This window comes from Schistocerca piceifrons, chromosome 4 (genome assembly GCF_021461385.2).
Source record: "Schistocerca piceifrons isolate TAMUIC-IGC-003096 chromosome 4, iqSchPice1.1, whole genome shotgun sequence".
NCBI lineage: Eukaryota > Metazoa > Arthropoda > Insecta > Orthoptera > Acrididae > Schistocerca > Schistocerca piceifrons.
Genome location: NC_060141.1, coordinates 51,465,711 through 51,491,437, shown reverse-complemented (window position 1 = coordinate 51,491,437; position 25,727 = coordinate 51,465,711). Strand labels below are relative to the sequence as shown.

The 25,727-nt window shown below is 39.5% G+C and overlaps 1 protein-coding gene across 1 annotated transcript in view; it reads left to right on the top strand.

The window, feature by feature from the left end:
• LOC124795587 overlaps nucleotides 1-25,727 on the top strand; it is a 115,529-nt gene that overhangs the window by 4,960 nt on the left and 84,842 nt on the right. Inside the window, exons 2-3 of the mRNA XM_047259658.1 lie at nucleotides 5,754-5,906; nucleotides 8,483-8,618. Of these exons, the coding sequence (XP_047115614.1) occupies nucleotides 5,754-5,906; nucleotides 8,483-8,618 (289 nt within the window). The remainder of the gene's footprint in view (nucleotides 1-5,753; nucleotides 5,907-8,482; nucleotides 8,619-25,727) is intronic.

The window sequence follows — 25,727 nt, the reverse complement described above, 5'->3', positions numbered from 1 at the left end:
ACACGCTCCTCAATCTGTTCCAAAGTAGAAGCAAAAGCCAATATGTCGTCCATGTATACAAAACAAAAGTCTAGATGGGATAAAGTTTGATTGATGAAACGCTGCCACGATTGGGGGGCGTTTTTCAACCCAAACGGCATAAATTTGTATTGAAACAGCCCAAAAGGAGTGGTTATGGCAGTCTTTTCAATATCCTCCAGAGCCATAGGAATCTGATGAAATGCGTGCTTACAGTCCAAAACAGAGAAGTACTTTGCACTTGCGAGCGCATGATTGAAGTTTGCAGTGTGTGGGACCGGATATTAATCAATGATGGTACAGGCATTTAAACGCCTATAGTCTCTGACCATACGCCAAGTACCATCTTTCTTTTGGTCAAACAGGATAGGACTAGCCCAGCAACCGGAAGAAAGTTCAATTATTCCCTTTTGTAATAGATCATCTAATTGTTCTTTTGCAATTTTCATAAATTCCGGCTTGAGGCAGTGTGGGCGTTGTGATATGGGCGGCCCATCGGTTAGACGTAACCAATGAACTGTACCATTAGTGACTACTGCAATACGTGGCGCGGCACGACAGTCAGATGTCCGTGAAGCGGAGCAGGCAGTGGCGGACGGTCAAAGCTGTGGCGCTGAGGGCACAGAAGTACAGGTGTGCCAATCGCTCGTAGGCTGCGTAAAGGCCACACGTGTGTTAACATGGGCGAGGTTGGTACACTGGTTCTTGGTAGCGGGCCATGCCGCTATGAGCGCTGTAGGCACGAGTGGGCGTGGCCGGACAGCAGATGGCTGTAGTTCATTGCCACGAGCTTGGGAAGTTAATTGTCCATTCGGAACGCAAGGAGCATGAGCACTCGGGCATACACTGTCATTACAAAAGGGGGTGCTGACACAGTTTACAGACCTCACAACATTGTCATTAATGTGCGCGGGCACGGGAACACCAGATTGGCACGGAGTGACCTTGTCTGTAGCTGACGAGTTGTCTCCTTGTAGTGCCGCGAGGCGTTGTTGTGTGGAGGCCAACTCGTGGCGTATGTTGCGGAGATGCAGCAGCATTTCCATATGTTCCATCAGCAACTTCGAAGACTTGGCGCACTCCACTAGCCACTTGTTTGTCCAAGATTGCAGCTCCAAGGATAGGTTTAAACACTTCTTAGCACAGCACACATGTTTGGTGTTATCCGAACTGTCACTCGGCGGAGCGAAAGGAATATGTTTGTTAAGGGGGGGAGTAAAACACAGTATTTTGCACAAAATCTAGTGACAACTGATAGTTCTTGAGGAAATCAATTCCGAGAATAGGTTCTTCAATTGTTGCCACTAAAAACGTCCACTCCAGCTTGCACTCGGGCGAAAGTTTCACTGTATACAAAGTAGAACCTGAACGCTGTAGGGTAGACAAGTTCACTGCACAAAGTACTGTTTTGTGTGGTTGCACTTTATTGGTTGCTAGGCGAACTGGCAGCAAAGAGACGTCTGCGCCAGTGTCTACCAGAAAACGTACACCTGATTGTAAATCGCGAACATAGACTCGACCACACTTACTGTTGTTGTCCGAAACGGAGTGCAACGTTGGATGGTGCCCATTGTTTACATCGCAGGAGGTGGCACCGTAGCCTACCTGCAGTTGGAGTTTGGGTAAGAACACGGTGACTGGTATTTGCGAGCTTGCTCCCTGAATCTTGTGTGGAAGAAACAGTAAGGTTGGGCGGGCCTGTGCTCCTGTGGGTAGTTGCTATGTGATGGAGTATGTGACCCAGAGTCTTCCATAGAGGCCGATGCACTGTCGTTGCGGGGAGTTGAAGGTGCAGGCAGGGTGGCTAATTTAACATTGTTATTAGCAGCACCAGACAAGGGCATGGTGTCAGAAAGCATCTTAGTGTGGTCACGTCCAGAATGCAGTGCACGGAGCTCATGTTGCCTGGTGGAGTATGCTCTGTCAGCGGCACGTAAACGTTCATTTACTGGCCTATCTTCATATGCAGAGATTGCAGTCTGGACAGGCAAAGGCAGCTTTCAGTCCAGACTTCTGCGAGCGTGTCATCAGGCATAACTTGCTCATCGACGAGAAGATGGCTGCACCGCCACAACTGGGACGGAGACCTGTCGCCGAGACGCTCTTCGTAGATAAGCTGTCGCACATTTTCTCTCCTGATTTTCGAGACGCGCTCCAGTACCGTCTGTTTCGCCACAGCATACATCCCTGCTAGGGGGGGGGGGGTGCTTTGACCAGATCGTAAATCGTAAATTAAATCGACGCGGTCGTGAAGGTGGTTCATGAGGCAGGCAAAGCGTGTGTCATTGTCCAAAGCACAGACATTGAATGTTTGCTCAACCAGGTTAAACCAGAACTCCGGGTGAGCGGGTTTGAAGTCTGGTAGTTTCGGCAGATTCGGCACTGCAGTCACTGCGGAAGTGCGCCTATTACTTTGGAGGGAAGTAGAGCATGCAGAAGATAGCAAGACGGAATTATTGGCGTCCCGTAATGCGGGAATCACGAAATTCACTTGACGCCGGCGGGGGGAGGGGGGGGGGGGGGCGGCTGATGAGAAGCGGTGGACGCTCGAACGGTGTGAGGATCGTAGTCAAAATGTGCATTCTCATTGACGTGGTAGCTCGGAGAGAAGCCACAAGTACTTAAGTACGATGGTGAATGTCCGTTATGCACACTGTATTCACTCAACCGTGAGTGGTGGGGCTGGTTGTAGATGTCTGAGTAATTACTGTCCAGCACAGAATTGTTGACTTGATTAGAAGCAACACAAGGATCCCACACACGACCCATAGGATGAACACTCAGTGTGATATTTGCTGTTTGGCGAGCATTGAGCACCTGTTGACTAGCCGGCGTGGAAGGATACACACGTGGCGGGAACTGATTCAAGTTTGAATTTACTACTGGATTTTCCAAAGTAGCAAAACATCGCTCGACGCCACAAACTGTATTGAATTGTGCGTTCGACACAGGAGTAGGAATGTTCTGAACAATGCGCTGTGGAGAACACGTGGGAAGGTCTAGGCTAACAAAGCCAGAGTCCATGACTGTTTGCGGTTGGAAGAAACTGGCTGCACTCGATGAATTCCACTGCATGTTCTGGCTGAAGGATCCCGAAGAGTCTTGCGGCTGTCCACTACAACGGCAGGAGTGCTGGAGAGTTGTTGCTGAAATCCGGGTGGGGGTGAGTGCTGAAAGTCCATTGTATGGAGCTGAACAAAGGCCCTTGCGATCGCAAAGAAACCCAACATGGTAGGCACGTAAGTAACCTTCGGGCGGTAACTCGGACACGTATTACACAAAAAACAGGGTCACCAGTGATTGAATAAGGTATAGTTGTAGGTAAACAACTAGAATTCTCTCAGAAACAGATTTATTAGCACTCCGCTTCTACACAGGTACAAGTCCGGAGGTTAACTGCCATTAGCGTCCAACATCCTGCCCAAAGCCCTCTCCTCAAAGATAGCACACTTATGCACTGAACTAATATCGATATTTATGGCACTCTATGCCACACATGCATTCTGTGTGTTGTGAAATACTTTCTTTCTAAATCATCAACAGGGAGAAAAAAAGCATTTATAGTGGTCTTGCAGATCTTTCTGTAACTCCTGTTTACTTTTTGAATCTCTTTATTTACACAAGAATATTCTATAAGGTCATGCCTGTGAGGTATACCAATCACAATTGCTTTTTGATCACTTAATGTACATAGTGCATCTCTTAAGATTCTGTTTGCTATTTTTTAGTTCATTTTTATACACGTCATTTGAGGCACCGAAAATTACAATATATGATTCTGCAACACATATCTACTGATTTTATAGTCTTTTAGAACTTCTTGCAAACCTGTTCCAGGTTTCACAATGCTTGAAACATTTAAATCTTGCTGATAATGAAGAATTGTGCAAGTCCTCTTCTGTGGCTGTCAATGAGCAAAACTGTACTAATATTGGTATTTTTTGTGTCACTTTGGTTACATTCTCACGAGAGATGGATTTTAGTGACATATTGCTCATTTTACTTTTTGTTCCTGGAGATTCAGATTGATGCACTTTGCCCGTGGTGATAAACTCATGAGTTTGTTTCACATCCATAGTAAGATGTTGAAATCAGTTTCTTAAATTCCTTTGAAATATGTTTGGATTTTGCATGCGTATTTGGTTCACTGTATGTCTGAAACTGTCAGAGTTCTTCATGTGGTGGTTCGGATAGGCTTTTAACTATGCTTTCCATCAGCAGAAAATGTTCTCGCTTTCAGCTCTTTCTGCAATGTTTCTAGACTTTAAGTTCATGATCTGCATGGCACATTTCAGTTGTGGTTAAACACCCATTACACTTTGTTCCATAAACACACAATATGTTTTCAGGGTCCACTTTCATGAAGCAATGCGAATGATACCACCTACGCAACACTGAACACATTCTAACACCACTTGATGTGACATTGTCACATAATATACACTTTATAGAAGCTAAATACAATTTATGGAGCCACTTACTGTGACATCTACATGTGCCATCTTGTGTACTGCCATACAAGGTGTGGCTAGAAAAAAACCGGACTAGTACTGGTGAAACAATAAAACAAATGCAATAAGGCTGAAAGTCACGTGGCCTGTCACGTGACTCTCACTCCGCCTACTGCTCGAGTTTCATCTGCCTCGTGCACTCAGTCTGCCCGTGGCGTCTGTTTTAAGTAGTTGACGTTTTGTCTGTGCGTCGGAAAATGTTGAGTGTACAGAAAGAACAGCGTGTTAACATCAAATTTTGTTTCAAACTAGGAAAATCTGCAAGTGAAACGTTTGTAATGTTACAACAAATGTACGGTGATGATTGTTTATCGCGAACACAAGTGTTTGAGTGGTTTAAACGATTTAAAGATGGCCGCGAAGACACCAGTGATGACACTCACACTGGCAGACCATTGTCACCAAAAACTGGTGCAAACATTGAAAAAATCGGTAAACTTGTTCCTTGTCAACTCCTGTTAACTCAGACACTGCTCTGATTGTTAAACGGCGATCTTGTTGAACAAGTTTACGATTTTTTCAACGTTTGCATCAGTTTTTGCTGACAATGGTCTGTCTTCGCAGCCATCTTTAAATCGTTTAAACCACTCAAACACTTGTGTTCGTGATAAACAATCATCGCCGTACACTTGTTGTAACATTACAAACGTTTCACTTGCATATTTTCCTAGTTTGAAACAAAATTTGATGTTAACACGCTGTTCTTTCTGTACACTCAACATTTTCCGACGCACAGACAAAACGTCAACTACTTAAAACAGACGCCACGGGCAGAATGAGTGCACAAGGCAGATGAAACTCGAGCAGTAGGCGGAGCGAGAGTCACGTGACAGGCCACGTGACTTTCAGCCTTATTGCATTCGTTTTATTGTTTCACCAGTACTAGTCCGGTTTTTTTCTAGCCACACCTTGTATTTCTTGAAGGTAGCTGGTGACCTGTGCTTTCTTCCATTCGTTGCCCAAAGTTTTTGTTCAAAGGATCTGCAGTGTATTAACGGCTGTAATGGGAGCTATCTTAGCTGAACATTCTGTATAGAATAATAGTGCAGACTGATTTATGTGTCTCCTTCTAATAATAAATTTGTTCTTGAGAACATATGGAACTGACTGATGGTTAATACTTTGCATCAGACCATTGATACATTTACAAATTTAGTACAATATGACTAAGATGGTTATTCTTGAAGCCAGAATAATACTGATTCAAAATGCATATTGTTACAGTTTTGCCGCTATTCTCAGTGCTCCAATTCCAGAACCAGGAATGTGTATCATCAACAGGAAATATTGGAACATGCCTGACAGTATCAGAATGTGAACAGCGAGGTGGAATTATCAATGGCACTTGTGCTGGGGGCTACGGTGTCTGTTGTGAATGTAAGTTTCACCATAAGCCCCATTTATGAAAGTCACTAAAAAGTGTTGTCCAAATCTTTACAGGAACACAAATTGTGTCTGTAGGAGCACATCAGTTTCAATATGTGTTGATTTCTTTAGGGTGTGAAATGACATAGATGGTATTCACTAATGAAGAAGATTTTTCAGACTTTTGAAATTTATGCAAGAGGACTGGATCCAATTACTTGTTAAGCAATTTAAGGAAAATACACTTTTCAGTTTCTCTGGAGTGTTGTATACAGGGTGTTTCCCTAAGACCATGCAAAAATTTAACCAGGCATAGATGATGCTCCTCTGAACAATATGAGATTGGAACCCTAGGGTCAGAGAAGCCAACTTAAGAAGAAAATAGGAATACTTTTTTATTTACATTAGTTACAGTTAACTGCAAATACCTTCATTGACACAATGAAGGTACTGTTTGTACTATATCTTACAAAATGTGCTGAAACTGATGGCCATCAATCTCAATGCAAGCATGACATCAGTGAGCAAGATTTTGATGCACCCTTACAAATATCTGTGGCATGTTTCGAATCACATCACGGGCAGCTACAATTCTGGCAACTAATTCCATCTCTGTATCCACTGAGGTCTCATACACAAGTGACTTTAGATATCCCCATCACAAATAATCAAGGGGATTCAGGTCAGGTGACCTTGCAGGCCTTGGGATAGGACCTCCTCTTCCAATCCAGTGACCAGTAAATACAGCATTGAGATGGCTGTGGACATCCACATTGAAGTGAGGTGGTGCATGGTCATGTTATATCCACATCCAACAACTCAGACAGAACTCTTTGCATGAACCTAAATACAGGCAGGCATTCAGATGGCCAGGCAGTAGATATGGCCCACATCAACACTGAAGTGAGATGGTGCATGGTCATGTTATATTCACACCCTCTCTTAAACAGCCAAAGGTACATTCCCCAACTCGGACTGAACTCTTTGTATGAGCCTAAGTACAGGTAGCCATTCAGATTGCCTGGCAGGAGATATGGGCCATTGAGATTGTCACCTAAATGCCAACACAGATACTCAAAGCAAAAAGTATTTAATGTGACTACTATGGTGTGAGGATATTCCTCATACCACACAGGACTATTCATGCTGCTCAAAATATCATCATAATCAAATGAGACCACAGCAGTATACAGCATCCATGGACTCAATGTGGGTGATATGGGTGAAATACTCGTCACATGCTAGTAGTATATGCAGCACCCATTTCATGTGCAATATGACAAGTGCTTATAGTGGTGTCTGCTGCAACACATTCCAGCATCTCCTCTTCAAAATCAGATGCGAGAGTGGTCATCATCATGTTGCCATGTCCCTCGTTTCTTCTTCCCAGTTATCCAGTCTCCCGCATTCATCAATCAAGAGAAATAAACACTCATCATGATGGATGTTGTCTGTTAGGAAATCATTCCCTGTACAGCCTTTCAAGCAGTGTGAGCATTGCAACATACTTCCCTGTCAGTAAGTTCTGAAAAACTGTACCGGGCATAGCACTTTCCATCATGGAACAGTGTAAACATAATATAACAGACCCACCTTATGGATAAGTAAAGTAAACAAAACATGCATTGTGACTTCCCAGTAATTAGGCTCATCCTCCTTGTTTCTTTGCAGGAAATAAAGAATTTGTATGCAAATAAACATCACAGTATGTTTAAACTTGTAGGAATTTAAGTTGTAAATAAGCTGGAAAACAGTTATGCTAGACAAAGCAATGGACAAGTTTACTTTCATATCTCTTTAAACTGGCTTCTCTGACCTCAGGTTCCCAGTCTAAAATTGTACAGTGGAGCATTCTCTATGTCCTGTTACATTTTTGCATGTTTTTACACAAACAACCAGTATAAGTACATAGGATGTTTAATGAGATTCTCTAAAATAAAAGAGAAATTCATGTTATAAGCAGTAATGCTAATACTCAACATGTCAGAGAATTTTTATTTCACATAATACCTTTCATAATTTTTGGCTTAATTTCAGTTGCAGCCATTTTGTATTTATGTAGAATTTTATAAGCAGAATTTTGTGTCTTGCTGGGCAAGAATTCTAAACTCACCACTGTCAACAAGAAGCATTGTAAACAAATGAAGTTATTGTAATTAGGACTTAATGAAGACTTTGTTTCAGGGAAATAATTTATGTTCTTCATGCAGGTGTTAATTCTACTTTGACATAATAGATGCTGAAGGCTTTAGGATTGCATAAGATGACATTATCATGGTCATATATCTTAACTACAGTTCGTGCCCCACAGTCAATTTCCATTTCTCAATTAGCTTCTTTTTTCCACATTTTGATCCTTTCTTCCAGTTAACATTCATGTCATTATAGTACTAGGATATTTAGTAATGAACGACAGAGTGACACAAAGCTTTCTATCCCTTTCAACATTGGGAGGTGTTTACTTTAAGTTTTTATATTGTTTTGGCTATAAATTGATTGCATTCATAGTACTGGAAATATAATTGCTAACAATATCTTACCATTGTAGGTCTAATACTGCTCTCAAATAATAACTCTCTGTTTTGTAGTTTATGCTACTTGTGGACAAACTGTGAGAGAAAACAACACATATTTCATTAGTGCCAACTATCCCCAACCTTATGATGGAACAGGAGCATGCCGGTTGCTTGTCAACAAGCTGCGTTCTGATGTCTGTCAGTACAGGTAAATTGAAACCATCTTTATTATTTATGATGAAACCAAAACAGTGTGCTTTGCTGACATTATGTTGCTTCTAATAGAATGTTTAAAGAAAAATTCATAAATGGTAACATTACCTAATTTTATGTGCACTGTTAACTTGGTTCATTTCATTTCTTGTATAAAGCCTTATCCAGCTTAACAAATCTTCCAATAACAGGCAGACATATGTAAATGCCTGTGTCTGTATATGTGCGGATGGATATATATATGTGTGTGTGTGTGTGTGTGTGTGTGTGTGTGTGTGTGTGTGTGTGTGTGTGTGTGAGTGTATACCTGTCCTTTTTTCCCCCTGAGGTAAGTCTTTCTGTTCCCGGGATTGGAATGACTCCTTACCCTCTCCCTTAAAATCCACATCCTTTTGTCTTTCCCTCACCTTCCCTCTTTCCTGATGAAGGAACCTTTGGTTGCGAAAGCTTGAAATTTGTGTGTTTTTTATTATCTCTATCAACATACCATCACTTTTGTTTGGTAAGTTACAGCATCTTTGTTTTCAGATATTTTTTTTTCCAATGTGGAATGTTTCCCTCTATTATATTCATATTACTTATTTAATTTGACCTGACCATCAGATCCTCTCTTACATTAGACCATGGCTTCACACATACAGTACCTTTATTACATCACAGTTAACCTAAGAGATAACCATTTTAATCTAACAAATAGCATTAAAATGATTTCAGTGTGTATACTGACAATGTGAGTGAATAATACTGACTAGAAACTAGAAAAGTTGATTCTGGCAGTACTCATCCAATTATTGATGCTTCTGCCACTATAAAGTAATAATAATAATATAATAACATAATAATAATAATAATGGCAGATATAAAAAGAATTTATAGATGTAGAAAATAGATATTTCCTGAAATAGAGAGTTTTGGGGAAAGAAAAGGAGATTACACCAGCTAAGAATGCTTGAAAATGAGTAAGATCGCATTGAAAAAATAGATGTGCAAGGGTAATGGATGCATGCAGGGACGATGGTTATCATTACTGTTGCTTTAGTAGATATGTCACTCTCTTTTGAATCTGTAGATGTTATTCTGTTCTCTAACTTGATGCAACCAAGCGGCTCTAGGTGCTTCAGTCTGGAACCATGTGACTGCTACAGTCACAGCTTTGAATCCTGCCTCGGACATGGATGTGTGTGATGTCCTTAGGTTAGTTAGATTTAAGTAGTTCTAAGTTCTAGGGGACTGAGGTCCTCAAATGTTGAGTCCCATAGTGCTCAGAGCCATTTGAACCATTTGAAGTTGATGCATGAGGTTATTCCAGAGTCAGGTTCCTGCTACTGAGAAGGACTCTGGTGGACTGGGACTGAATGGATTTTTTTTTTTATGGGAACAGGTGTTTCTGCCATGTTGTTCAAACAAAATAATTGAAGTCACAGAGAGATACAGGGGACAGTGCACATTGATAAGACAGTAGAGAAGACAGATAGTATGGAAATCTCAGTGCTTGTATGCACACAGCCAGGATAGGTGTGCATGTGATGATAAAATATGAGTTGAAGATGAACATTGCAGGTACAACAAACACAGGAATTCATAACCAGTTGCAGGCGTCAAGAGCTTTCCCAAGAAAGGCCTTGCAGAATAGCTCTGCTGTAATAAATAATTGGAAGTGTATGTGTTTGTACAAGTTTCGTTTTCAGGCCAAATGGAAGTGCTTTTTATGTTTTTTGTAGGACATGAAAATATGCTGATACCTTCTTGCACATTGCAGTTAGATGCTCAGTCCATTTTAGATTCTCATCTGTTACTACTCATAGACTCTACTGAAGATGAGAAGTAGGTATTTGTCCCATTGGGTGTTAAAGATGGTAGGAATTCCCTATATTTTGGATTAATGAAACCAGAATGATGAACCAGTACTGTTTGGGTTTCGGATTGGTTGAGCTGTAATATTACATCCTGTGCTCATTTAGATAGTGTATACAGGGTGGTATTGAGATTCTTGATGGTTGTCTCCCGGTTTATTGGTTTTGCACTTCGATACAGATAGAGACCATCAGCATACATGTGATGTTTGTAGCAGAACAAAACTGACAATGAAAATAGTATAGGACCTAATACTGAACCCTGGGGGGTGTCTGATGCTACCTGTCCCCATTGTGATTTTATGGTGTTAGACAAGACACACTGTTGGCAAGACATCAGGTATGAGTGAAACCACTGCACAGTACTTGGTGAGAAAGGTAGGCTGTTAAGTTTGGCAAGTAAAAGGTCGAAGTTGACAGTGTCAAAGGCTTTGCCAAAGTCTAAGAAGCGCATGATACTGTCTCTTGTGCATCGATGGAAAGCTTCAGGTCACCAGTTTCATATAATAGGTATTCATCTAGTAGGTTGTTCGTTGTTAGCTGGTCTGCATTATATATATTTTAAGGCACTGGACAGCACAAGAAGAATGCAAATAGGTCAGCAATTGGAGGAAGTTCTGGAAATGTTGTTTATGCTAGCAGCTTAGCTAGTCTTTGTTTCCAGGCCTCAAGAAAAACTTGTGGTTAAGGAGTGAAAAATGAAATGTCGTGTGGCTAGGTCTTCCCATCGGGTTGGCCGGTCGCCTGTGCAAGCCTTTTTAGTTGATGCCACTGGCGGCTTGCATGTCAAGGTTAAGGAGTAATTGATGATATCTGTTATTGGGGACATTAGTGAGACAGTAATGAGCTTCATCATTTGGACTATGATGTCATTGCATCCAGTAGATACTGATCTGATATGCATGATTGCTTGTTGATGGTATTGCAAATAAGATGCTTTAGATAGAATTTCTTGTGGCTGTAGTTGTTTACCTCTCTGAAGTAATCAACAAGTGTCTATTTTGCTTGTGGTTCAGTTGTGGTTGTAGGTAATATGAAGTACTGGTCCATTTTTCTGACTGAGACAAAGGGATTAGCTGTAACTTTCACTTTGTCTATACCAAGACTATGTAGGTTTTTCTATAGGAAACTGCTCATTTTTTGTTATAGATTAATGTATGGGCATGCCTAAGTTTTGTATTTCGCACAGCTTGACTGATGATGTTTTGCTTCTGCTTATAAACAGAACCAGTTTCAGGCATGGTGTGCACTTTGTATGCCTAATATGTAGTGTTTCTGAGATTCATCAGCTGTGTCAATTCTTCAGTTAGCCATTTTGTGGGTTTGCTTCTTACTTTTGTGGTCTTTAGGGAAGCATACCTGTTATATAGTCCTGCAAGTTTATTAGTAAATCAATGGAGTTTCTTGTTTCTGTCTTAGAATAGCATAGATGATGTCCCCCAAAGAACTTCTTGCACCTCAGCTGCAAATTCGGATAAGTTGATGCCTTTGAAGTCTCAGTATGTTGTCAGTTTAGGTCTCTTTCTAGGACATTCTAGCGAGTATGTCATGACAATTATGACACGGGCAGACATGTCAGTTGTCGGTATCTAAGAAGTTCAAATTACTCTGTTTGGGGATTTTGTTGCAAATATGTCTATGAAAGTGTGACTACTCTTCATGTGATGGGTAGGAGCAAGCTCAAGAAGTGACACTTTCGAAGAAGAAAAAAGCATCCACTGAAATTTCACACTGGAAGAACTATTATATAAAAAAATTTATGTTAGTGTCACCAACTATAATTATATGCTCATATGTCAACTTGAGACATGAAAGACCCATTCTGAAGCAGGCAAACCTGCCTACTTTAGAAAGTTTGCAGAGGACACACACAATCCACTTTCTTTCATGGGTTGTGATTTCCATGAGCACATATTCCACTTGTTTACCTTCATTATTGTTGTATGGGTGTAGCACAGTAGGTATGTCCCTACTCCATCCCCTTGCCTGTTACATCTGTCATATCTTAGAAAGATGCAGCCATCTAGACTTACTGAGCTCATCGGGAACACTTGGTCTGAGCCATGTCTTCGACAGAAGTCTTACATGGATGTCTGTGTCTTGAAATATATGACAGAACTTGTTGAGATGAGCTGGCAGAGATTGGACATATGTGTATGCTATGTGGAGCTTGGCACATTCAGATGCAGAACTTACGAGGTTACCACTGCTGGACATTAGGAACTCTGGGTCAGGTGCTGGTGAGGGAATGGAGAATAGTGAAGCGTACTGAGGTAGCTGAGTGCAGGTTCCTGGAAGTGAAAACTGTGGTACCTTCAGGGCACTGTGAGGCTTTGTGGCCAAGGCCAGTGAGTTTTGCAGCAGCCATTAAATAGTCAGTGACAGGAAAAGACTTTCTAAACAGAGCTAGAATAATCTGTAAGAAACGGTATTGAAAAACAAGGCAAATGGAATAAAAACAGAGTGTACTATTAATGGCACTAATATTGAGTAACAATAATAATACGATGATAAATTGCCAAATGAAAGTGAAAGTAACAATAAGTGAGTACAGTAATTAATAAAGTATATAAGAAACAATAGAAACAGGAATTAATAGTGAAGTAAAACAAAACATTTTAAACTGGTTAAGTTATGATCAGCTATAATCTACAATAATGGTACACACACACAAGCTTGCAGCAGCAAGAGTTGAAATGTTCTTAACTCCAAAATAACAGGGTTTAAAGTTCATTTGCATTGCAAACTGATCTGTTTCCATTTTCAGTCTCCAGCACTATCCTGCCCTTGTTTTGCCAATGTTTTGTACCCTAAATCTTGAAATCACATTGTTCAGAATGGTCAGTCCTTTTGTATTGGTAGACCCAACATCACAAATTTCTTCTTTGCTCTGAAGATTTCTGATCTTTTCCTGTAGGACATGACCTTCACTATTATTGGTCTAGGTTTTGTAGATCCTGGTATCATATGTCCCACTCTATGACTTCAGTCTGTGTCATTCATTGTCACTTTCAGGCCTACCTTCTTGCAGGCAAGATTTATCACTGATTTGTCTGTATTCTCTCCTATGTGTTATCCTCTGGAATTCCAAACAGTTTGAGGTTATTGCATCTCTGATATTGTTCAAGTTGATTAGGCTTCTTGACCATTTCTGTTCAAACATTCTTGCCCTATCCTCAGTTTTTTTTCAGTGATTTGCTCACAGCTTCCACAGTTTGCTGTATTTAGTATGACACTAATGAAATTACAGCTTCAGTGATGGTCTGGACAACAAGCCCAAGCCTGTCCTGCACATATAGAATGATACTACCCTAAGCATTGAAGAGTGCAGAAACATCAGAAATGCCAAGAAATGCAGCCACAACTCCCAGTATCATCTCGACCTCAGCATTTTAGGTAGCCTGGTTATCAGTGGTGCTGCACATTGTTCAGTCATTTTCTATTTTGAGAACAGATTGATGCAGTGTATAAAAATGAATTGCTTATATGACAATAGGCACTCTTGACATGAATTTTGAACTTGTACAACAACATAAATGCTTAATAACACCTCCAACACTACAAAATTTCAGGTAAACTTGTGAGCCAAGCTAGTGCATGTCACTCACTTTCTGCCATCTCACTATCATATTATATTATTAATGTACTTGGAGGAATCATTCCTATATTCAAAAACAGTATTGACACTCTTTCACTGGAAATTCCAATGAGTAGGCACAAAACATGACAGCCATTTTCATACTGTTTCACTGTCCTTTGAGGAAACACTGAAAAGGAGCTACGAAAACCCTGACGTTTGGTGAAAATGTTCACACATTTTTATTAATGGAAGTGCCTGTAAGCACAACCAGATTCAACTGGTGACCATAACAGTGAATTATGGAGAAGCAGTGTAAAATTTTTCCTTAAGAAGAGCCTGCACCCTTTGTGACGAGACACTCACGATTTTTGCATCATCGTACATTTATGCAACTAGTTTGTGTGGACAGTTCTTGAAATTACAATTTATCTGTTCTGTGATGTACATCATCAAAGACTGTGCACAATGGTTTTCTGGTTCTATGACGGCACAAAACCTTTCAGCTGGTCTTCCTATAATGATGTACCTACATACAATAACCATCTGGGAAAAACAGGTTACATCACAGGTTTCACCATCTGTTGCAACCAGAAACTCTAAACCCTTAATTTCCTTTCTAATTTCCTCTTGCTAAACTAGAAGCACACATTACATGAGTTCATTCTGGATGGTTTTAGAGGTGGTTTTGAAAATAGTTGCTTTCCTAAATGTGATTTTAATACTGAATCTACTTCTGCACCAACATTAACCCAGGCATTAAAAATGCCAGGATTGGAACATGATTCAGTCTGTTCATGTTGGTTGAGGGCAAGTTCCAATGCATGACAGATACAAATAGTTAGTAACTAGATTTAGTATGTATCTATTATCAGTAACATTTAGATTGTGTAGTGGCATAGGCCTTCTGTACTTACTGTCTAATTCAACAGTTGTATTTACTTTCTGACAATCTCTTTATTATGTCTATCTGCAACTCATCGTCTTTGCTATATGGTGAGTAGCAACTATTCTTTTGATTGTTGTATTTATGTTGCGTACAATTACTAGATTCAAAATGTCATTCACATGGTCCAAGGAAAGTTCGTGTTTCTTAATTTTGTCATAGAGGATGAATGTCACAGAATCCATGTTTAGTCCATGAAAGCTCTCCTTCAAATACTAAACAAGGAACATGAAACAAAGTGTTTTCCAAATCACAACCACACAGGCATTCGGGCTTACTTTATGGATCAGAGTTATATTTTCTACTGAACTGATGACTTTTCATTTTGTCTGGAAAATCATTAAACTAGGAGTTGGTCTACCTACCTTCTTGGTTTCTAATTTTCTTTTTTTTTTTTTTTCAAATTTGCTTAAAATGATGGATTGAGAGGACAAAAAACTATGTGATTCATTATTTCATGTATTCACTTTTCTCATAATTCTCTGTAGGACACACTAAAATAACAAGTACAATGGCCAGGAAATAATTACTTTGCTCACAGCTACACATGATCTGGTAAGGAACCCCACTTTGAAGATCTGACAGCTCTGGTTCTCTTCGGAAGGAGGATGGTGGGCAAGCCACTGAGTGCTACTTCTTTGTCGGGCCCAAGGTACTGGCTGTGTTTCTCCGTTCTGGCACTATTTGCTCATTTGTTGTGGTAAAGGAGGGCTTTATTTTATATCTCCTAATTAAGAATTTATTTGGAAGGGATTAAAGGGGACACTTCCAACATTCACCTTACATGTTGCCATCATTGTTTGCCACTTGATTGCATGAAGTACAGTCACCATACTGTTGCACACTGCAGTTGCAAGCTTCTCGATCAGTCACTCCAGGATATGACCTACCAGTGACTTGATGCTATTTTGCAGGTTGCATCCACATGTTTAGTCATTCTCATGGCATGATTAGGAGGTTTTGTCTTGTTTGCATGCCAGTGGCAAATGCTGCTCAGCTTATTCTTGGCTACTGACTCCTCTCTCAGGTGGCTGGAGTGGTGTTTATACACCAAAGACCCATATACAAATATGTTGTTGCCAAGAATTTTCAGTGCACAGCACATCACTCACTCCCCCTCCCCTGTGCTGCCACCCTGTGACACCCAGGTCCACGTCTGCAAGCCCAGTCCAACTCAAGTTGGCACTGGAACACTTTCATCCTATTCAGTTGATTTTGGCATTTTTAGCCCAGGCGTTTCAAAAGAAGAAAATGGCATACTACTTCTCAACCTGTATAAAAAAAACTCAAAAAGCAAGCATTGTTGAACAAAAGTATTCCTGTGTGTAGTACAAACCTACGCAGGATTGGCCTCTGGAATAATGTCCTTATTGTATTTACACTGTGTTATGCTGGTGTCATATTTTGTTCTGGTTTACTATAGCACATATCAGTCAACAGATTGAATTCTGTAGTTTCATCTTACATAAAGACCACATCTGTACTATTTTGGAATTTGTTATCCACTTCAGAATCATCACACATTGTCATAAATGGTGTTTAGCTATCCCCTCTATTTATTTAAACCCGTCTCAATTGGCTACTCATGATGATGAAGTTGAGCAGTTCATCTTTTCTTTCATAGTGCAAGACAAATCTTTCTTACTTTGTTCACTCTAAATTAAACTTTGTGTTTCAAGCAAAGTTTGTCATTTATACACATGAAAATTAATTATTACCAGCTGAGTCAAGATTATGTTACCACCCTAGCAGTAGATATATTCTTGATCATTGAATCTGTATGTAAACGAAACTTTTTAACAATACCAAATGAAGCCCATGCATCCATTTTGTAGAGAATGGATAATATTATTTGTTGAATTCTATCCTTCAGGTCACTGATGTTGTTGATTTTCCTGTTGTACATATGCTCCTTGATTAATCCCCAGAACCAAAACTACTGGATGTCAACTCCAGTGATTGTGGAGGTCAGTGTAGTTGTCCAGATAGCAGGAAATTTTTGGTTAAGATATGCACAAAAAGTGTGTGCATAATGTGGTGGAATGCTGTTTTGTTGGAAGAAATTCTTGCGTTAGATTTGTAGTGGAATTTCATCAATGGTATACTCCTGCAACATGTCTGTATTCACTGTAGATTTATCAATGAAGTAGGGCCCTATTCTACAGTGGTAGTCACAGCGCACCAGATATTCACCTATGGAGAGCCACACACATGTTGTGAGGATTTTCAATGCTTCAAAAAATTTTGTGATGTTGATTAACAAATCCACTTGTATGAAATGTAGCCTCATTGCTGAATGCCAGTAACTTGCTGTTGTCATTCTAAATTTTCATTAGTTCAGCTCATATCTGATATAATTCAACTCTAACACTCTTGGCTCTATTGTTAAGGCTTTTGAATGTGGTATGGCCACATCACAAAATCATATTCCAAAATATGCCACACAGTTCATTGGGGAATCCCAGTTTTAAAATTACAGTGTCAATAACATAATCTTAAATCACTCAGTATTTTGTAAGAAATGCTGTAAGAATTCCACATCCTTCTTGCTTTCAAACAAATCCCCATTGCTGCTTGCCTTCTGAATTATATTTTGATGCAAATCGCTTGTAGTTACTTACAGTCAAAACTATTAAATGAGAATCTATTCAGAACCACAATTAAAGTATGGAAAGTCACTCCATGTGTTTTGATGCATTTCTCAAATGTTATCAGCTTAATAATAATCTTATGATTTCATTTAACTCATCTGTGTATCCATTAAACAGGGACACAGATGCAAGGAATATGATTAACCCATAGCTCTCCACATCAGATTCACACTGGCATGACAAAAGTCAAGGAACAATGATATGTACATATACAGATGGTGGCAGCACCATGTATAAAAGGGCAGTGTATTGGTGGAGCTGTCATTTGTACTCAGGTGGTTTATGTGAAAAGGTTCCTGATGTGGTTATGGTGACACGAAGGGAATGGTAGTTGAAGCTAAAGGAATGGGACATTCCAGTTCAAAATTATTAGGGAACTCAGTATTCCAAGATAGACAGCATCAAGAGTGTGCCAATAATACCAGTTTTCAGGCATTACCTCTAATAGTGGATAATACAATGGCTGTCGGTCTTTACTTAAAATGAGAGGAGCAGCATTTGCATTAAGTTGTCAGTGCCAACAGACCAGCAACACTGCATGAAATAACCATATGTGGGACACACAACAAACGTGTCCATTAGGACAGAGTGACAAAATTGGGCATTAATGGGCTATGGCAGGAAATGCCTGATGCAAGTGCATTTGTTAACAGCACAACACCACCTGCAGTGCCTCTTCTGGACTTACGACCATATCAGTTGAACTCTAGACAACTGGAAAACCATGACCTCATCAGTTGAGTCTCAATTTTTGTTGGTAAGAGTTGATGGCAGGGTTCAAGTGCAGTGTGGCACAGACCCAATGAAGCAATGGACCCAAGTTGTCAACAAGACACTGTGCGAGCTGATGGTGGTTGCATCATGGTGCGGCCTGTGTTGACATGGCATGGACTGGGTCCTGAGGTCCAGCTGAACTGATCATTGACCATTTGCAGCCTTTCATGGACTTCATACTCTCAAACAACAATAGAGTTTTTAAGGACGTCTGTGCAAGAAGTTGAAGCCCATTCTGGACAATTTGAGTGAATAATTTGGCCATCCAGATTGTGTGACATGAATCCCCTCAAATATTTATGGGACATAATGAAGCGGTCAGTTTATGCACAAAATCCTGTATCGACAATACTTTCACAATTGTGGATGGCTGTAGAGGCAGATGGCTCATTATACACAAGTCTGTTCAAAAAATTCTGGAACATTCATAGTTTCACACCAATGGTGTGTTGGCACAAAATGTGTTTGGCATCCGTGAACATGTCTTTGTTTAATGTGTAACTGCCAGAAGTTTCATTGTTGTATGTCTGTTGGTTATGGTTGAGTGCTATATTGAGTAGAATACTGTGTTGCAAAGTTTGTGAATTGGAGATGTCAGAGTTAGAGGAGCAATGCATCTGCATTATATTTTACATGAAACTCAAGAAAATCTTTACAGAGACACACCAGATTATGCAGGAAGCCATGGTGATGAGTGATGAAACCATACTCAGTTTTATGAATGGTTCACATGGTTTAAAAATGGCTGGACAGAAGTTAAAGATTACTCTCGTTCAGGACTCACTTCAACATCTACCGATATTGCTCATGTCAGGAATGTCAATGAAATTGTGTGTGCCAGTTGAAGATGGTCTGTCCAAGTATTGCAGAAGAATGTAACATTTCAGTTGGCTCATATCATGAAATCCTTACATAGCATCTTGGAATGCATTTTGTTGCCGCCACGTTCGTCCCACAGCTCATGAATCAAGACCACCTCACAGACTGCGAAGTGCTTTTGGATTGCACAAATGAGAACAAGATGTTCCTTAAGAGAATCATAATTTGTAATGAGACATGAATCTATGACTACAATGTTGAGACCAAGGTTCTGTCTTCACAATGGGTCAGGAAACGCTTGTCAGGTCATGTCAAATGTCAAAGCCATGCTGATAGTTTTCTTTGACTTTTAAGGGTTAGTTCATCATGAATTCATGCACAGGGACAAACTGTTAATCAATTTTACTATCAGGACATGTTGCAGTGACTGTGAGAAAATGTGAGAAGAAGATGACCTGAAATGTGGTGAGATAATTCATGGCTCTTGCCTCATGATAATGCACCAACACATTCATCTGTGTTGGTGCATGACTATTGAACAAACAACGAAATCACTGTTCTGCTTCATCCTCCATACTTTCCAGCCCTGGTACCTGTGGACTTTCCTTTATGTCCAAAGTTAAAAACCTTGAAGGAAGGATGAAGATTTGCAATGATAGATGAGATAAAAGAAAATTTGCAGACAGTGCTTTGTGCAACCCAACAAGAGGCATACCAAGACTGTTTCCAGAAGTGGAAACATGATTGGGAGCAGTATATCAGTTGTGGAGAAGAGTATTTCAAAAGAGACCATGCATAATAAGTAAAAGGTAAGTGTAGAAAAATGTTGTGGACAAAGTTCTGGAATTTTTTGAACAGACTTTGTACGTGATAGATCCAAATGCTATGAAAGATGCAATTGCAGTTCACTTATAGCTTTCAAGTACTACTTTAAAGAATTTCTAATCTTTTATGTTGTAGTGTGATCCCCACTTCAACATGTACTACACACTGAAGGATTAACACACAACAGATCTAGGTGGAAGCTTCAGTCCTTACCTGTGATGTGCTTAGTATCCATACTTTAATTCCATGGTCCTCAACTCCCATTACTTTTTTATGGGTGCTTCCTCAGAACCACACCACTAGAAGCAGCCACAAAAAATTGAAAACTTACAGTTTTGTATGATAGTGACACATGATCATTGACTGCAGTAATAATAATAATAATTATTATTATTATTATTATAATATTTATTCAACATTGAATAATCTAATACAATCCCTAGAAATAATACAGTTTCAGGACATCATACAGATTATTCTTCTGAATATGTCAGTTTATAAATTACAAACTAAAGATTTGTTTGTATTAATCAATTTTACATTTTGATGTATTTTACATTTGGTAGTATACAATCACAATATTACAAATATTGTTTTTATCAAAATTATATTAGTTGCAGGTTACTTAAAACTATGAGCTTGACATACTTATGAAGCACTTTTCATACAGATATAATACTCGTCTAGGGAATAAAAAGGGTATTCAATTAGAATTCTTTTTAGCTGATCTTTTAATTTGTTAGTAGGAAGGGTTGTGAGACTTTTTGGTAGGGCATTGGCTGGCTTCAGCCCAGCATGAAGTGCATTTTTTTCATATAAAGCTGTTCTGTGGCTATTTACAGGGTATCTGAACTTTTGCCTTGTATCATACTGGTGCAGGTCACAGTTGAAATTCGGATTTATTGTTTTCACAAGCAATATAACTTTCAATATGTATACCCCTATAATGGTAAGCACACCTAATTTTGGGAACAGATTCCGACATGATTCTCGAGGTTTGGCACCACAAATAATTCTGATAACTTTTTTCTGTAGTGTTAATAATGTACTTAGGTTGGCTTGAGTTGTTGCACCCCATATTTCTACATCATAGTTTAAGTTTGATGAGAATAGGGCATGATAAGCAGTTTTTAGTACACACATGTCCTTACAATATTTGCTAATCATATTTATACCAAACACATTCTTCGACAGCTTACATGCTAAGGAATCAATATGCCTATCCCATTTGAGGCTGTCCTGGATTGTAATTCCCAAGAACTTTGTCCATTTTTCCTTTTTTACAATGTCATTTCCTATGGATAATTTCATGTCAAATTCTATTTGTTTCCTTGTGTTAAATTCCATCATTGCAGTCTTTGAAGCACTTACATTTAGATGGCTTTCATTAAAATACTTGACTATTTCATTAGTTACACTGTTGCACTGTACCTCCAGACTCTCATAGTCTTTGTGTTTACACATTATTGATGTGTCATCTGCATACAATATTTTTGTACAGTTAGGAGAACAATACTGTATATCATTAACATAAATCAAGAAAAAAAGGGCCCCAAGACAGAACCTTGAGGCAATCCATATTTGATATCAGTAATTTTAGATTTGTAAGACCCACTGTTTGTTTTAAGCAAGACAAATTGTTTTCTATTGCTCATATACGATTTTATTAGCTCATAGCCAGTTCCTCTGATACCCAGGTTGCACAGCTTGTCAAGTAATATGGTGATGTTGACACAATCAAAAGCTTTTTCTAGATCAAGGAACACTCCAGTTACATACTCCTTGTTCTCTATGGCCGTTATTATTTTGTCTATTAATTGTGCTGATGCTACAGTGCAGTGTGCAACTATTTTGTCATCACATCAGTACTTTATACTGACGTGTACTACTTGATCTCTCGTGAGTCATACTACCTAAACCCATTGTGTGTGTGTTGGATCACTGGACTCACCACGCTTCAAACCAGTACACCCCCAGGACCACAGTAATCTGAAACCATTCTGTTGTCTTTGAGCTGCCTTCAGTGGTCTTCCATAACAGCCATCACAGGCTGCCTTGTTTGTTTTGTGCCGCGAGGGATTAGCCGAGCGGTATGGGGCGCTGCAGTCATGGACTGTGCGGCTAGTCCCGGCGGAGGTTCGAGTCCTCCCTCGGCCGTGGGTGTGTATGTTTGTCCTTAGGATAATTTAGGTTGAGTAGTGTGTAAGCTTAGGGACTGATAACCTTAGCAGTTAAGTCCCATAAGATTTCACACACATTTTTTTTTTTTTTGTTTTTTTTTTTTTTTGTTTTGCACTTGTCTATACTTTCCACACATGATCAATTTTTTACCCTGCAGCATTATAGTACTGAGAACATTAAGGATACCACATTTACTATTAAACAAGCATATTACTTAATGGATTACCTTACAAAGTCTCAACATCATAAAAATTAAATCCATGTATATTATTGCTTCTTACACGCACAATAAAATCACAGGCAGCTGCTTTCTTCCTTCTACATCACTATACAATGCTCCCTACAATGTCACTTTCTTACATTTTTTCTTTTGTATTTATTTGTTCTGGTAACTGTGCAATAAATGTTATTAGTTTCCTTCTCAGTTTTCAGGAGACCAGCTTCATGGAAATACTGCTTTTATTTTGTCAAAATAGCTCTCTAATTAATAGAAAATCTGAATCAATATTACAGCTTAAAAAAAGGGAAGTTTATGGTTTAATGTCATGTTGACATTGAGATCATTAGAGATGGAGCACACATTCAGAATGTTTGAAGGTTGGGGCAGGAAATTGGCTGTGCACTTTCAAAAGAACCATCCCAACATTTATTTGAAGCAGTTTGGGGTACTCAGCAGCCAGAGACTGTGGGTGTGTGTGCGTGTGTGTGTGTGTGTGTGTGTGTGTGTGTGTGTGTGTGTGTGTGTGTGCTGTCCAATTCTGATGAAGGTCTTTCTGGCCTTGCTTGATATTCTTTTTGTTGTGGCTATCTGCAACTCAGCATCTCTGCTATATATTATAAATCATTATTCCGTCCTGGGTTTTTCATTGTTTGAATACTTGGAAAGACATATTTAGGTACTTTACTTTTCTTGAATCAGAGTATACATTATGCCCTACCTTTATTTCCAACAAATTTTGCTGTTACTACATGTTGTGTGATGTGTATCTTTCACAAACAGCATATGGCACCATATATTACGAGAATTACACATTTTGGGGCAAAGCATATGAATTGTACATTTACTTACACTATTACAGTGTATGAACAGTCACAGAAGAGACTGCATTATAGTCTTTTAAGTGGCAACGAAAATTCAGCAGCTTGTGAATAGCTGAAAGATATGTTGACACTATCATCATTGCATGTGTTTCCCGAACATTACATCAATGTGAATACTCTGGTACTGCAGACATTGTAATATTATTTGCCCCTTCTCCAACATGAATATAACATCCACTTTTATTGTACACATGGTCCAGCATTACTTCCCCTATGATCCAACACTAATTAATCACTAGATCTAAAACTTTGATTTGTGCTGTATTGCTATGTTACAGTGCTAGAAAATATCTAATCCAGCCACTGAAATTGATATTGCACACTGCCAACAGTCAGCATTCATCCTTGCAATTGCTCCCATGTGATGTTATGAGATATTGAATAAGAAAAGTTGTAGAATTAATAGGTAAAATGTGCAAGTGTCAATCAGTAGCACATAAGCAAACACTTTAGCCTCCCACAAAAATACCATAGCCTAGCTCCACTTTGACCAACTAAGTTACATCTGTTTGCATGATGAAACTTACTTCAACCAGTTGTTAGTACTGTAATCACACATTTTGCAAAAGTGACATGTCTAGTCTAATTAATTCATTCACTTTTTAAAACCACACCTGCTTAAAATCAGTTATTTCTTCTCCTCACTGTTTCTACTTCAGGCCAAAAGGCTTCTTGTAAGTCTTCCTGATTTCTTGAGGCTTCTTGCATGTCTTCCAGGTTTCCTGAGGTCCGAGTAGCAATAAAATATTCACTGTTTAGCTAGAACATGCTGCAGTTACAGATTGGCATTTTTTGTGTCAGCAGTGGGAACTTCTAATACTCTTACCCCTTCTTCCATTAATTTCACTTCATTGTTTAGTTTTTAACCAGTAATATACCTTACACTTACGCTTGCAAGTGCTTCAGACCACCAAAACCAGTTCACAGCATCTTTAACTAGAAATTACATTGATTCTGGGGAGACTTATATTCAGTCTTTAATGTGTGTAAGGCCCTTATCTTTAACTAAAAGTCAATTTGGGTAGTTAAGTAGTATGACCCCCCCCCCATGAACCATGGACTTTACCGTTCATGGAGAGGCTTGCGTGCCTCAGCAATACAGATAGCCATACCGCAGGTGCAACCACAACGGAAGGGTATCTGTTGAGAGGCCAGACAAACGTGTCGTTCCTGAAGAGGAGCAGCAGCTTTTTCAGTAGTTGCAAGGGCAACAGTCTGGATGATTGACTGTTCTGGCCTTGTAACACTAACCAAAACTGCCTTGTTGTGCTGGTACTGCGAACAGCTGAAAGCAAGGGGAAGCTACAGCCGTAATTTTTCCCGAGGGCATGCAGCTTTACTGTATGGTAAAATGATGATGGCATCCTCTTGGGTAAAATATTCTGGAGGTAAAATAGTCCCCCACTTGGATCTCTGGGCGGGGACCACTCAAGAGGACATCATTACCAGGAGAAAGAAAACTGGCATTCTATGGGTCAGAGCGTGGAATGTCAGATCCCTTATTTGGACAGGTAGGTTAGAAAATTTAAAAAGGGAAATGGATAGGTTAAAGTTAGATATAGCAGGAATTAGTGAAGTTCAGTGGCAGGAGGAACAAGACTTCTGGTTAGGTGAATACAGGGTTATAAATACAAAAACAAATAGGGGTAATGCAGGAGTAGGTTTAATAATGAATAAAAAAACAAGAGTGTGGGTAAGCTACTACAAACAGCATCGTGAATGCATTATTGTGTCCAAGATAGACATGAAGCCCACACCTACTACAGCAGTACAGCTCTGCAGATGACGAAGAAATTGATGAAATATATGATGAGACAAAAGAAATTATTCAGATAGTGAAGGGAGACAAAAATTTAATAGTCATGCATGATTGGAATTCGATAGTAGGAAAAGGAAGAGAAGAAAACATAGTAGGTGAAAATGGATTGGGGGTAAGAAATGAAAGAGGACGCCGCCCGGTAGAATTTTGCACAGAGCATAACTTAATCATAGCTAACACTTGGTTCAAGAGTTATGAAACAAGGTTGTATATGTGGAAGAAGCCTGGAGATACTCGAAGGTATCAGATAGATTATATAATGGTAAGACAGAGATTTAGGAACCAGGTTTTAAATTGTAAGACATTTCCAGGGGCAGATGTGGACTCTGACCACAATCTATTGTTCATGAACAGTAGATTAAAACTGAAGAAACTGCAAAAAAGTGAGAATTTAAGGAGATGGGACCTGGATAAACTGACTAAACCAGAGGTTGTACAGACTTTCAGGGAGTGCATAAGGGAACAATTGACAGGAACGGGGGAAAGAAATACTGTAGAAGAAGAATGGGTAGCTTTGAGGGATCAAGTAGTGAAGGCAGCAGAGGATCAAGTAAGTAA